This window comes from Sus scrofa, chromosome 15, assembly GCF_054392235.1.
Source record: "Sus scrofa isolate SSC_HxYL_T2T_F1_AM1 chromosome 15, Sscrofa_HxYL_maternal_Yorkshire_Landrace_v2.0, whole genome shotgun sequence".
In the NCBI taxonomy this organism is placed as follows: Eukaryota; Metazoa; Chordata; class Mammalia; order Artiodactyla; family Suidae; genus Sus; species Sus scrofa.
Window position 1 is genome coordinate 128,663,408 of NC_139397.1, and position 15,250 is coordinate 128,678,657.

General features: G+C 33.2%; 1 protein-coding gene across 6 annotated transcripts in view; it reads right to left on the reverse strand.

Annotated features, from left to right (window-relative positions):
- ERBB4 (erb-b2 receptor tyrosine kinase 4) overlaps positions 1-15,250 on the reverse strand; it is a 1,134,420-nt gene that overhangs the window by 327,311 nt on the left and 791,859 nt on the right. For all 6 annotated transcript variants that reach the window (XM_084998988.1, XM_084998989.1, XM_021075968.2 and 3 more), the window contains exon 5: positions 12,267-12,332. In XM_084998988.1, coding sequence (XP_084855114.1) covers positions 12,267-12,332 — 66 coding nt within the window. The remainder of the gene's footprint in view (positions 1-12,266; positions 12,333-15,250) is intronic.

Genomic DNA, 15,250 nt, shown 5'->3' on the forward strand with positions numbered 1-15,250 from the left:
GATTCCTGGACTCGCATAGTGGGTTAAGGAGCCAACTATGCTGTGACCCTGAGGTGTAGACTGCAGATGCACTTGGATCCTGTGTTTCTGTGGCTGTGATGTAGTAGTCCAGTAGCTGCAGCTTCAAATCAACTCCTAGCCCAGGAATTTCCATAGGCTGTGGGTGTGGCCCTAAAAAGCAAAATAAATAAATAAATAAGAATCAAAGAGGGTGAGGGTGAGAGGAACATAGTTCTAGAAACTATTTTAAATGCAACACTGAATAACTAAAATGATCTAAACATATCTGCTTTACACGCTTCAAAAATAACTTGCTCTAGAGGCATTTTAAGTAACAACACAATTACAAATGATGAGTAATGAAAATTTAAGATATTACTCAAATCCTCTTCGAATTTATAGCAAAAGTTATAGGAATAATTTTTTTTAAGGATTTTATGGACACATATACGACTGGATTTAACCTACTAATTTTACAGAGGAGAAAGCTGAGGTCCACATATGGCCAACATTCAAGTCAATGACTCAGTAATATTAAAGAATTTTAAAGAAGATCCACCTATGATAGTCACACCAAAAACACATGCTTCGAGCATATATGAAAGAATATTTTCAAAATACTACTTTTTTTCACATAGAATTTATGTTTGGGATTATTTTTTTAAAAAGATAACCACACCTGCCTAAAAGTTAAATGCTGCTCCTTTTCATGATTTTTCAAACTTTTATTTTTATTTTTTTTAGTCACAATTTATTGTACAAACATTTTCCATCATTGCTCAGTACACAAAACCATGATGAAACGTTTTAAGGAATTATATCGACCCTAATTATATGCAAAGCATTTTGATACAGTCTTTTCTATTCTAATCTGGTTTATTTTATTCTAATCTATTCTATTTCAATAAAAATTTATTGTTGCTCAGGGTCTGTGGAAGTGACTTTACAGTCTACTAACGAGTTGCAACCAGTAGTTGGAGAGCAGTTTTCAACTGCATGGACAAAGGTCAACATACAAAATTAGAGAACTAATTTTAGTGCTTCATTTATATATGTGCAGCAAATTGGCCTTTTAATAAATTCAGGAACTTTAAGCCACTGGAGATGAAATTTTCTTTGTCTGAAGTTTTATGATCTCAGAGGCTATGGAAAATCATTGCACAACTATGCCTGCCACAATGCATTCTCTCCAGAGTTGTGCCATTGAGACTGGCATTTCCCAGAATTTTAAGTTTTTTATTCTGACAATCAAAACTGAAAATTTGGGGTAATTAAATCCTAGTTTGTCCTACACTTCAGTGAGTTAAACTGTGAACCAGGATAAAACAAAATTTCAGATTCTCTTTAAGTAATGTTTTTATAGAAAAGAACATATTTATAGATATTAAATGAAGCTTTTTTACATTATTACTTCATTGTTATAAAGGAATTATCATCTCTCTGATGTAGAAAAAAACTTTGGACATCCCTGGAAATTGCAAAATAAGTCATAATAGAAAGAGTGTAATTTTTTTGCTGTTCTTTCTTTTTAAATTCTGAAATTCTATAAGCAATACATGTACTTAGACAAATATCAGTCACTATAAATATGCAAAAATTTTAAAAATTATTTATTTTCTTACCAAAGAAATAACCAATGTCATTCTTTGGTGTTCATATGTCTTTGACCTCCCTGCTGTAACTCCATAGTAATATGGTAGTTAAGGGAGTGCAAAATATACAACCAAAGAAATTCAAGACAGTAATTAAGATTGCTTCACTCCATATATTTTTATCTTCACAAGGAATTTGCACTTTTAAATTTTGGCAGTCTAAACATGATAATACTTATTAGTTTTCTTTAAAAATATGTAATTGATTATAAGAGAAGCAAAACTCATTTTGCAAGTTTCTTTGGTAAATTTGTTAAATCTTTTAAATTTTATTAAAATATTTTGTTTCTAAAATGCAAAACAGTATAATGCAGTTGAAATGACCTTTTTCTTCTTTAATTTCTACCTCCTATGTCATTTTAAAAAGACTGCTACCAAGCCATAGCTTTCACTTATACTTTTCTAGTACTTTCAGTTATTTCATGCTTTTTTAACTTTTAGTCTACTATCTATTTCATGCTTTTTTAAACTTTTAGTCTACAATTCATCTATAATCTACAGTGTATCTGATGCCTTTTAAACTTTTAATGTAGAATTCATCTCATGCCTTGTTTTATGGTGGGGATCTAACTTTATTTTTTCCATATTTGAACCATTTGTTCCAACACCAGTTATTGAATAGCCTATATTTTTCTCATTAAAAATACTAACTTTAGGGAGTTCCCATCATGGCTCAGTGGTTAACAAATCCAACTAGGAACCATGAGGTTGCGGGTTCGATCCCTGGCCTTGCTTAGTGGGTTAAGGATCCGGCGTTGCCGTGAGCTGTAGTGAAGGTTGCAGACGTGGTTCAGATCCCGCATTGCTGTGGCTCTGGTGTAGGCCAGTGGCTACAGCTCCAATTCAACCCCTAGCCTGGGAACCTCCATATGCTGCAGGAATTGGCCCTAGAAAATGGCAAAAAGACAAAAAAAAAAAAAAATACTAACTTTACAAAAAAAATACTATATAGACTTTAGCTTCTATCTGGACTTTGTATCAAATTCTAGTGAGCCAGTTCCATTATGAACTAATACCATGCTGTTTTAATACTTATTACTTTATAATATTTCAATACTGAGGGGGATATCCTCCCATAGAGCTTTTCTTTTTAGAAGCCTGGTTATTTTATTAAATACATTTTCCAGAAATACTTCAGACTATTTTTGTTCAATTAAAAACATAGCATTGAGAATTGCTTGAAGATGATTAAATGTATAGTTTAATTTTAGAAGAAGTAATGTTTTCATAGTAGGAATTTTCTCATCTTGGAATGTGGTAATTCTCCACTCATTTAATTTTTTTGTTATGTCTTGATAAAATACTGTGGTTTGATTTTTATATTAAATTATCTGTGATAATCTATAAGTGTCAGAGTCAGCCTTTCTCTCATCTCCACCCTTTCCATAGTCAATGAAATTGAATACATCTTAAATACATGCAACACCCTCCTTGTGGAGAAAAACAATTTACCTGGGTAACACTTATTTGAGTTCAAGAAATACTCAAATTAGAACAAAACCTCAGTAGTCATAATGATCTATCAGCTCCATTATAACCAACGTGGGCAAAGAGCTTTGGATAAAACAAAAATAACTATCATCAATGAGATAGTTATGTGTGAAACTTATGTTTTGTGTCTATTATAATTTTACCATTAATTAGTATAGCAATATTTATCTTGAAAGGATTCATGATGGAGAGAAGCAGTCATGCATGATACCATTTTAAATTGTCAAATTTAATTCATACAATTGATATTGGCTTGAGAAATGGACTATGTCTCATATTTAGGGAATTTTCATTTATTCTGTATAACAAGTGAAAATGTGGCTCGACATAACAACCGATAAGTATCCAGTATCCTCTTCATTTTTTCTTCATCCCCATGCCACTTAATTCTTCCTCCAACTGAACCAATTAAGTCAATAAATGGATGATGCATCTCAGATTAATGCAAGGTAGACCATGCTTGCCCAATTTCCTAACCATGACAGCGGTGTGTAAGTACTTGCTTCTCTAAGAATGACATCTCACACTTCTCTTTTTTCCATTCCTGTAGCAAACAGTGACTATGAGTGTTCTGTTCATCGGAGGACTCTCATGTGTGCAGATAATTTTGAACTCTACTACAGTTAAAGATACTTCGACGATACTCAATTCTTTTGCAGTGAATCACTCGGAAAACATTGTTATTACTATCAGGAAAACAAAAATTCTGCTAATCCTAACATTTGCAGATATTCTGACTTTTCTGCACAGTGTCCTCTCAATAGTCCTTTAAATGTGTAGACTCACTCTCTGACCTCACTGATAGATTATCTACCTCTACCCCATTCAGGCTGCATTCCTGTGGTGTAAATGCCTGACATTAAGTTTTTGATTGCCAAGAAACCCATTTCAAAGACATCCATCTCAATATACTGTCAGCTCTATGAAATAGCTGCTAGTAAAATCCCTAGATAAGCCAGACTGTCCCTACTCAGGCAATTCTCCTTTGACAAAGCTTTAGGTAATCTAGACGACTGCTGTTTTAAGTGATTCCACTTTTCCATTCCCACACCCTGATTCCTGCTCCTACATTTTAAATTTGCCAATAAAGAATGAAACTGTAAAACCCTAAGTACCCCATCTTCAACTTAAATAAAGGCAGAGTCCCAGGTCCACATTTTTTCTTTCTCTACCCTTGACCGCACTGTGTAGCCACTGTGTCTGCCAGAGCTCTGAGACCTGTGGATAATAAACCTTGCTTTATCAAATTTCCCTGATGGTTGTTACTGAAGTATTCCTCGCAGGTATAATAGCAAGAGCTGGTTCAGCGAGTGTTGACTTTAGTCAGGAAAATGTTTATCAGGTCTCTCCACAAATAGTAGAGGCCCAGGTGAGTGCCTCAGTTCTTAGTGGAGAGCATCACTAACAATAGGCTACAACTGACACCAATCAATTCCCCCACACTATCTGTACATACAGCCATGTCTATGACTATGTCTACATCACCTATATTTGTGGCTAATCAACACATATATGTGTGTGCATTTACATACACATGTAAATACCCTAACCATGCAAAAAAGCATGAATAGAAATCTTTTTCAATCTTCTCCTTTTGTAGATGAGGGAACTTGAGGAGAACTGAGTCCTTGACACTAGTTTAGAGCTAGAACCATGTCTCTAGATTCCTGATGCCCCCAGTTCATCATTCTGTCTGACGTTCAAAGAAACTCTTCATCTCTGTCTCATACCCAAAGCATTTCCAGAGAATAGGTACAATTTAATATACGTCCTTCATAACTCTTGGAGCCTTTGGCATGGCATTAAATGATGTCTCCTGAATCACATTAAACTGTATTATATAGAGTATTTTGAATAACTAGATCTCCTATAGTTAAAATGAACATCCCTTTCCATAAATTTTTTAGAAAGATCAGCAAATTACAACACATACTATCAAAATGAATAGCATGTTAGGAGATATTTTTATCTAATTTTCTATAAGTAAATTATTGGGTCACTTTTGGAAATGTTTTATATGGGTATAAATTTGGAAATATATGCAAATAATCAGTCTCATAGTGTTTCCCTTAATTTTACCTTATCTCCAGAAACTACAAGTCCAAAATAGGAAATAAAAAGGAAATAATTGAAATCAATAAGAAGGCTTATGGACATGAAAAGTTATTAGTAAAATACAAGGGTTTTAATTAAAGATGTTGGCTTTTAACAAAGGCTTGCTCTTATCCTGATTGATCGAGCCTGCTGGCTCAGCTCTTTCTCCTTCCCCATTAGCTTGTACTTGTTTTTCTCTGCCCTAATTGGATATTTACTACATTGGAACCTTCTTTTAAACAGTGTTTGTTCCACAAAGACTGTAATACAAGTAAACTTTGAACAAACTATATGTGTTTGCATGTATTGAGTATAATAAGTATATTACTGTCATACTTTGTAATTTTGGTTTTATAATCTACAGGAAACTTTTGGAAGTTTCATGGAAAAATATAATTAAGTTTTGAGTTGCTATACTTGCTTACTGAAATTTTGAGGAACAAAAATATATAATTATTTTCTTAGATTTTAATATTCACTTCAAAGGAGTCTAGATATATTTTAAAGTGAATAAACATATAAATAGATAATTTCTAAATTTTTCCCTAGAGGTGAATAGAATCCATAAGCCAGACCAAGTGCTTTTTTTTTCCATTATTAAACTGAAAGTTTTAATATATTGCAGCTATAGAAAGTTATTTTTTTGTCACAAGCATAATACATTAATGAGAACAATGCTAAACAATACCTAAGTTTCCCTAGTGTGTTCTATAGTGTCTGTATAAAACAATACAAAACATGAACTGTTGTTTAGAAGTTTTTACTTTGCCAATATGGTAATACCCTCCATCCATAATTATATACAACAGAACAGATATACTGATATTTTATTTTTAATTAAAAACAAAGATTTTGAGGTAATCTAGCTTGGAAGAATACTGTAGAAATAAAGGGTGAAGTTTTCCTTTGGTTAAAATAACACCTAAACTTTAATCAATTTACTGTGAAGATTTCAATGGTCAGAAGATACCTGTTTACTCCAATAGTTGAAACATGCATTTCTTGATTATCATTTTTTTTTGGTGTAATATTTTGATTTGAGACAATTTTTTAACATATTGTCAAGGGCACATATTTTTCGATTCATTTCTAAGCAAGAAATGTCACTTATAAAGCAACCTAGAAGACCCAAGAGTGTATTAAGTAGTAATTAGTTGAGGAAATTTTAGTTATATGACCAGCAGTTAAAGACAACTATAAATACTTTAATGCAAAATGCATAAGGTTGGGGGAATAAAATGGCAATACTGTGATACATGCTTCCCCAACCTTCCAAAATGCAGTTCCTAACTGAGATGACAAAAGGAATGTGTAAAATGAAACAACCACCAGTCTGATAATAGGAGGCTAGAGAAAGCTGGCCTGATATTGTGCTTAAAGATTAAAAAAAAAAAAAAAAAAAGACATATAGTATCTATTTTAAATGAGATAAGTATGCTTCATATATCTTGCAGGGACAGAGATAACTTTGTTCTTTTAATCATTATTATTTATTTCTTAAAGCTTAGTCTCTCTCATACCTAAACCTATGAGCTCAAACCTTAGGACTCAGTTGTTTTGAATAGAGAGAGTTGTCATTCTTACCAGTAAGCCTGCTAAATAATACTACTATAAGCTTCAGACTTCACACAGCAGATAAGTTTGTCTCCCCTGACATGAGTACATTAATCCACTGAATCAATTTACTTAAGCTGTGCTGTGGAGCAATGTGGCCATGATTTAACTGAGCTTAAAAGCACTTTCAAGTTTGAGTCACTGCTCCATGTATAATGCAGGCTCTCAGTATTCCTTCATAAGTTCTATTTTGACCTTCTGCAACTATGTGAAAAATATTTCTGTTAGGTTTATAGGGTCATGGTGCTCTAATATCAAAAGTATTTAAAAAGAATGAATTCAAGTTATGTTAGCAAATCATACTCATGAGTAAAACAGTAAGAATGAAACCTGGATAGATTCTATAACCACAGCTTACTCACTTTAGTATTTATAAAATCCTTTAAGTTGTCTAAATTTTGCCTTTTGGTGTTGGGGTTTTTTAAAGAAATTTGTTTAGAAAATTATTTTAGCTCTTAGAAAACTTTAGAAAAACATTGAAAAAAATAGCTGCTGGATCCATAGTTTACATTATGAACATTATTAAATGCTATAGAGGAACAATGACATAAATTTTTCAATATGCAATCAAAGCTAACTGTACCGACCAAACCAGTAGACAAAATAAGTTACAAAATGTTAACACATTTTACTAAAAAATAAAAATTTTATGCATATGCATAGTGAGCTATTGTCTATAGTGTTGGGGAGGAAGAAATTATCCTTTATCTTTCTAGATTCTTCTGCTGTCTTAAGAATTATATTAACATGAGACATATTAACAGGAGAAAATCAAATGAAAGTTTAATAGCACTTACGCGTTGGAGAGATCCAAGGAACTGCTAACTTGTTGAAATGGCCCAAATACTTAAATACTATCACCTTAAATACTATCTTCAGCTAAAGAAAGACAAAGGAGATGTTGGGGAAAGTGGTTTAGGACTTCAAAAGGGATAAAGCCAATTGATATGGAGATAGAATACTAAATGTTTGGTACACAAATGTTTGCTGGGTCCTGCAGCAATGGAGCCCAGAGAAGAATTTTAACAAACAGATTTGCTGGCTCTACCACACCTAGTCCATGCTATAGTTATCTGTGCTAAGAGTTCCCTTCCTGAAACAGGTCCTCTATTTGCATTCTTTTTTTTTTTCTTCTTCTTCTTCTTCTTTTTAGGGCCACACCTACAGCATATGGAAGTTTCTGGGACAGGGGTCAAATCATCAGAGCTGCAGCTGCCGACCTACACCACAGCCACAGCAATACCAGATCCGAACCACATCCGGAACTTATACTGCAGCTTGTGGAAACACCAGATCCTCAACCCACTGAGCAAGACGAGGGATTGAACCCACATCCAGGGATAGAACATTGTGGATACTAGTCTGGTTCTTAACCCACTGAGCCACAATGGGAATTCCCTCTATGTATATTTTTTTAGGCAGTTAGGGGCAAAGGTTCTTTCTGAGTTTGGGGAACCTTAAAAATAATCAGCCTAAATGAATCCTCATGCCAAAGAGACATATTTTCGGGTGGCAAATTTTGCTCCCTTAAAATGGTAAGCTGTCAATTACTTTACCCTCTTTCCATTTCCCTAAATCTATTAAAAACAAAACTCAAAAACTCTTCCTCATTTCTTCTTTTTAAAACTTCTGACCCCTACAGACCTCCCTTCAAGTGTGCCATTATTGCAACAAGCATTTTTGTTTCCCATATCTCTATTAAAAATGTTTTCACTCTGATCACTACTCTTTGCTTCATTTCACCCTAACAAGTCATTCATTATCATGGAGTTGTTCTTCCAGAGCCTGAATCATTTATCTTTACCATGCCTTCTTGCCACTTAGTGACAAGGAGGGTAATTCCTGGCATATTTGCTGTTTTAGGAGGAAATACTTGTGGGACCATGTCAGCATTGTTATAATGTGGTGAATGAAATGTATTCTTAATGTTAGTTTCCTTAGCTAAGGTGTGGAGCTTTCAAATACCTTTACCTTTCTTCCCTAACATATGCAAAGTCTCAAAGAATACTTATCCAAAAAAAAGAATAGAAAAGAAAATGCTTGGAAAATCATGAGTTGAATACTTCCAGAGAAACCATCACTAAAGTGAATTTATTTCGGTCAGAAGGAAGTAAATCATTTGTAAATGATGCAAGATCATGTCTTTCAGATCCTAAAATGTACTTTTGTGTGTTCAATCAACAAAAGCAGAATATTTCCAAAAACTTGCCCAACCTGTTCTCTGACTTTTTAAAAGTTCAATCAGGGTTCAGAGATAAGTGCATCTGAAGTGGGCCTAAGGGTAAGTAATAAATTTTAACTAACAGAAGGGCTATCAGCAATTTAAAGGAAGCCTGGAAAAATGTCACATTTTCACTTTTTTTGGAAAACAATTTATTCATGGATGTGACATCTCCATGGAATCTCTGGAGGTCTAATATCTGTGTGGAATCTCTCATGAGATTGGACTCTAAAAATATCTGACCATATTTCTACAATCCAGGTCTTACAATAAGTACATCTTTGAGTACTTCCAAAATATATTTTGCCTCAGGATGCTGGCTCCTTAAATATGGATCAGTAATTTACCTTTCAAATAGCTCAAACAAGGAGAGAGAGAATGTCAAGGGCAAGTGGCCTCCACTTCACTCAAGGGCTTTTGCTTTCTTATTCCCCAGCCACCTATGTCAGTAGCCTTCACAATGTGGAACAGGCCTTCAGGTGCTCCTTACACAGCCTCTCATTCAGATTTTTTTCTTTGATTACTGTAATTATTATTACTGTAATTTTAATGCCAATTTTATAAATCCTAATAATCTTATTAGGCTTTAAAAATTTTGTATTATAGTTGATTTATAATATTCTGTCAATTTCTGCCACACAGCAAAGTGACCCAGGCCTACATCTATCTATCTATCTATCTACACACATATATATATATATATATTCTTTTTTAATATTACCCTGCATCATGTTCTATTCCAAGTGATCAAGTATAGTTCCCTTTGCTCATAAAGCAGAATATCCTTGCTTATCCATTCCAAATACATCTACTAAATACATCTACTGAGTTTGCATCTACTAACTCTGAACTCCCAGTCCCTCCTACTACCTCAGATTTAAGATGGATTAAGTTTCTAACAGTGTCTCCTTTAGGTTATTATAATATTAGCTATTATTTATTAGGTCCTTAGTATATGCCAAAACATATTTAAGCATTTCAACCACATTACTGTATTGAATTTGTATTGATTTTATTGATTGAATTTGTATTGCTACTTTGGAATCAATACTGTATTGATTCCAAAATAGCAACCTTCTGAGGTTAGGGTGATACCTCCATTTTATAGCTATTGTACCTGAGGTTCAGAAACATTAAATCACTTTCTCATGATAGAAAGTGGAAACAACTGGGATTTGTATCATCTGGCTGATTATAAATCCTGTGTCTTTGCCCATGAAACTACTATGAAATATGGTGTACAGGAAATCTTGTTATCCTTAGGTGAGAACACTTAGGTTGAAATCCCAGGTATTAGCTGTATAAATTTAACAACTCCCTTAATCATTTCCTCAGCTTACATTTCCCCAGTTATGAAATGAGGTTAATAATAACTTCCTTTTAACTAACAGCAATACTATAAAAATAAATTTTGAGATGGAAATATCTTATAAGCCATAAAGATGTATGCACGTGAAGACTATTCTAAAATTTGGACTTGCGCATACCAGATACAAGTAAATGTTTATTGAATTTAAATTTGATAGACTCTGTAGGGTAGACACAGCAACATTAAGCAAATTTTAAGTTATTATAGTAAACATAATTTCTATCATGGAAAATTAGGCGAATTAAATAACTTCATGGATAATGACTTGATAATATGAGCTATTATGGCTTGATGATTTCCTTAGTCAAGACTCCCACCCTCACTTGGTGGCAAGTAACAAAACTAGTTAATATGTACCAGAACACTGTGTTTCTTAAGACCCCTAAAGAAAGTGGTGCAGCGGGCCCTCAGGAAGACCAGAGAACAAGGAGGTAAAAACTGTTCAAAAATTGTTACTCTCTCTCCAATTCTTCTTTGTCTCTGCATGGCTGATTTATCCTTCTGTGTCATGTAAGACTAGTTATTTCTGCTTCGCCTTAGCACACATGGATCAAAAATGGAAACATCAACTATGTTTAATCTCCATTCAGGTTCAATTTTCTAAGGTAGTGTAACTAGCACCTCTGGATCCCAAGTTCAAATCTTTTAGGGAGAGAATCTGATTGGCCTAGCCTGGGTCATTATCTATTACAAGATTTCTTAACCTTCAGTAGTATTAACATTGTGAGATGAATAATTATTCTTTGTTTGGGAGAGAGGTAGATTTAGGCTCATTCCTTGCCGGTTGCAGGATGCTATTAAAACATTGTCTCCAATATCACAGTGAATGTATTTCATACAGTAATCTAATCTTACTTTAGAATCCTACTTAAAATTCTTGTCAAAACATTGCTGCCATAAAACATTGTTTCTATTAAATAAGTCAGTTTAGGTCTACACATTCATGCAACAGTATAACAAATTTCCACAATATCTAATATTTGTATGTTCAAATTTTTAATAATATTTTCTATGTGTCTTCTATGGTAAAAAAAGAAATACATTTCAAATAGCCACTACACATTTTTCCATTTATTATTTCAGCTGTTGTTATTACAGCAGGAAGAAAAGTCTACCATTTATATAGAGCATTTTGTTTTTTCTTTTTAAAGAAAACATTTATCCTAAAGATTAGTGATGTTCAGTGCTGGTTTAAGCATCATATGAATTTAAGAATGCTGAAAACATTGATATTTGTCTTTACCTTTTTATACTTTGTTTCTAAATGTCTTAACAGTGATGATCATCCCTCATAGTACTTTCATGGCTAAGACAATAAAAAATATACACTAAGGGCAAGATACATTGTGCTTTAATAGTGAATCTATATTCATAAATGACATAGTTTACATCTCTGTGCCTAGAACAGAGTGAGTACAAAGTACCCTTTTCCTTTCTTTATTCCTTCTCCAGTAAATGAACACTGATGTAACTATTTGGGCAAAGTACTGAGATATGCAGTTAATTTGAAATGCAGTTAATTGTCATTTTGCATAAATTTGGATTTCCTACTTCTTCTGATGAACAGACTCTGATGTCATAGTTAATATCAACAAATCTGTGTTGATATCATTAATCTAGAAACCACAAAGAAATATAAGAAGCAACTACACATTATATTTCTTGTTAAAGCAATGCAATTAGGCTGTTCACTTAGATAGAAGCAAATCTACCAGGAGGTAAAGGCTTGTTTTCATACCTCTGATAACCAGAAGTGTTAAAAACATCAATTATTAAATTTACTTGACCATGTCAAGCCCATGCTTTTTAACTTATGAACACTTACAAGTTTGGCAATGATTTTCTGTGGGTCCCCAGCATCGGCCAGTACAGGACTTATGGCAACGTCCACCTATAGAACAGGAAAAAGCACATGTACCTTATAATCATTCACTCTGACTAGGAGTTAACTCTTCAAAGGAAATATTCTTACTCCTTTATGAGGACTTTTATGTCAGACTAGAGTTTAAACATAGCTCATTTACTTAAGTAGCAAGACCTGAATGTTGAATACATATGAAGCTAAAATACAACCTCTTGATATTCAAAATCCCCTCATCAGTTTATAATGAAATACATAAATTTAAATTGTCTTAGATAGTCAAAAGTAAATATTTACTTGAAATGTTTCAAATTTTATTATTGACTATTTTTATTCTATGGATCTATTCTACTTGACATAAATTCAAAAGTTCATGGTTTACTGATATCAATAAATATTAAGAATAAATCAACATTTAAAAGAAAATTAAAGTTATAAAAAAGAGAATATATTACAATCGTGATAAACCATCAAAAAAGAGTTTATTACATAATTTATTTTTTTGATCAAAGGTATATCGTGTCTAAAAAAATTCATTGATGTATAACTAATGTACAATTATTATATGTTTCAGGTATACAGCACAATGACACACAATTTTTAAAGGTCATATTCCACTTATAGTTACAATAAAATATTGGTTATATTTCCAATAGAATGGAGGAGGTCATCAAGACGTTGTGGCTGCCCATAGACCTGTGAGCTGAATTAAACTGTTAGAAGCCCCTCAGTCCCCCCTGTCCTTGAAATGTATGTCCCTACAACTGTAACCATACTAGCAACCATTTCAAGCACATGGTCTTGAGAGAGAAAGGTGTTGTTGAGACCATCTGGACTGAATAAGTGACTGAACCCAGTTAATAACTCTATACCAAATTTAAGATTCTAGCAGGTGAGCACTAATATCCACTCATCTTTAGCTGCCTAAGACAAGTCTTATACATAAATTCTCTTGCTTATTACACCTGTCACCTACTAATCTGGAATGGTCTGCCTCTTTCTTTTGTCTCTCCTCGTCCTCTGTGTAGAGAGGCCAATTGCAAACCAACACCTTTAGATAATTTTTGAAGCATTTAAAACAGCTTGATTTTTTTTTAAGAAAACTCAATTTCAATTATTTAAAATCATCTGCTAAAATTTTTATTGATACTACCCTCATTTGCAAATACCAGCCTTTATCTCCTATAGTGTCATCCTCATTTTAAGGACTATACTACTATGGATATTTGCCTCAGAAATTCCCTACAAACTCAACAAAAAATATTAGCTAGAAGAAATCATGCATGACAACTTTCTTTGAAGCTTGCTTCAGAACTCCATTGGTTTACTCCACTTTTTTTGAATACACAAGTATGGAATGGGTTTCATTTTAGAAAAAAAAAAAAAAAGTGGATATGAAAATCTATCAGAGACAAGTTTTTCTCAAACACACTTCTTATTAAAACTTCTCTGTTAATTTTCTCATATAAATTGTGAATGACTATGTGCCTATTCAAGATGTTTACTTTTGTTTTAAAAATTTTTATTAACGTATTTACAATGTTGCTTCAATCTCTGCTGTACAGCAAAGTGACCCAGTCATAAATATATATACTTTTTTTTCATACTATATTCCATCATGTTCTAACCCAGGTGATTGGACATAGTTCTAATCCCATTACTTATTCCATTACTTATTCATTCTAAATGTAATAATTGGTGTCTACTACCCCAAACTCCTGGTCCATCCCACTCCCTCCCACCTCTCCCCGGCAAACACAAGTCTGTTCTCCATGTCTGTGATCTGTTTCTGTTTTGTAGATCGGATCATTCATGCCACATTTTAGCCTCTACATATAAATTTTCTACATATGATGTTTTCCTTTCTCTTTCTCACTTCATTTAGAATGAGAATCTCTACTTGTGTCCATGTGGCTGCTGCAAATGCCAAAAATATGGAATAGGGTTATATCAAATGCTTTCATCTTCTCTTTACCCACAGATTTTAACTCTTCCTTTTGGAAGTTCTTAAAATTTGGGCAGTATATTTTTTCTCTCTCTCTTTCCTCTCTTCTCATAAGACTGCTTGAGTGAACCTATATGTTATATGCTTTCACAAGGAACAGATTCCACAGACACGGTTTCTCAAACTGAACCTCAGACAATCCTAATGGTATACTTTTCTGCAAGTGAACGGTACTGTTTCCAAGTTAATATAACACTTAAGTGCAACCCCAGTCACCCTCTTAAAAAGTATCAGAATCCTGGGCACAATGGAGTTTATTTAAAGCAATTCTGTTTGTGAAGCACTGCTGCTGACATCACTAGTGTATAATATCCTGTCACTCTGCCATCTGTTTATTTAGATCCAAACACATTATAACTACATAATGCAAGCTCATTCTAGCTGACAGGAAAAGGACTCCATCTGGCCTGAACAATATAACTTTAATCAGTGATAATGATAATTATTATTGAAAACCTACTGGAGTTCTTTTGTATAAAGCTAATAAATCTTAATTGATTTATACCGCGGAAATTAGAAAGGACTGTGAGACAAAATGACAAGCAGTGAAAACTTTTTTTTCTGAGTACAAACTTTTCATGAGAAAGTAGCTAATGATAATGTATTTCTTTAGGTGTGTTAAAATCCTTTAAATTGACCCATTAAGTGGTCTGTTAATTGAAGATAATCTGAAGCAGAGGATGATCCACCATTTAATCTATGACTTCTCTAATTGTGTTTGGGCCTAATAAAACATTTAGCTTTATTTACTGTGGTCAAATAGCTGTTTTTAAAAAAATGACTAACATTAGATATTTTAACACTTTCAATGATGACTTTACTTGAATTACATATTTTTAAACTTCTTATTCTTGTAGTTTCACTTTATCATCTCAAGACCTACTCCCATATCTAATATAAAAAGAAATATTACTGGAAATTTTATGATTCTTGCCAGAGTATC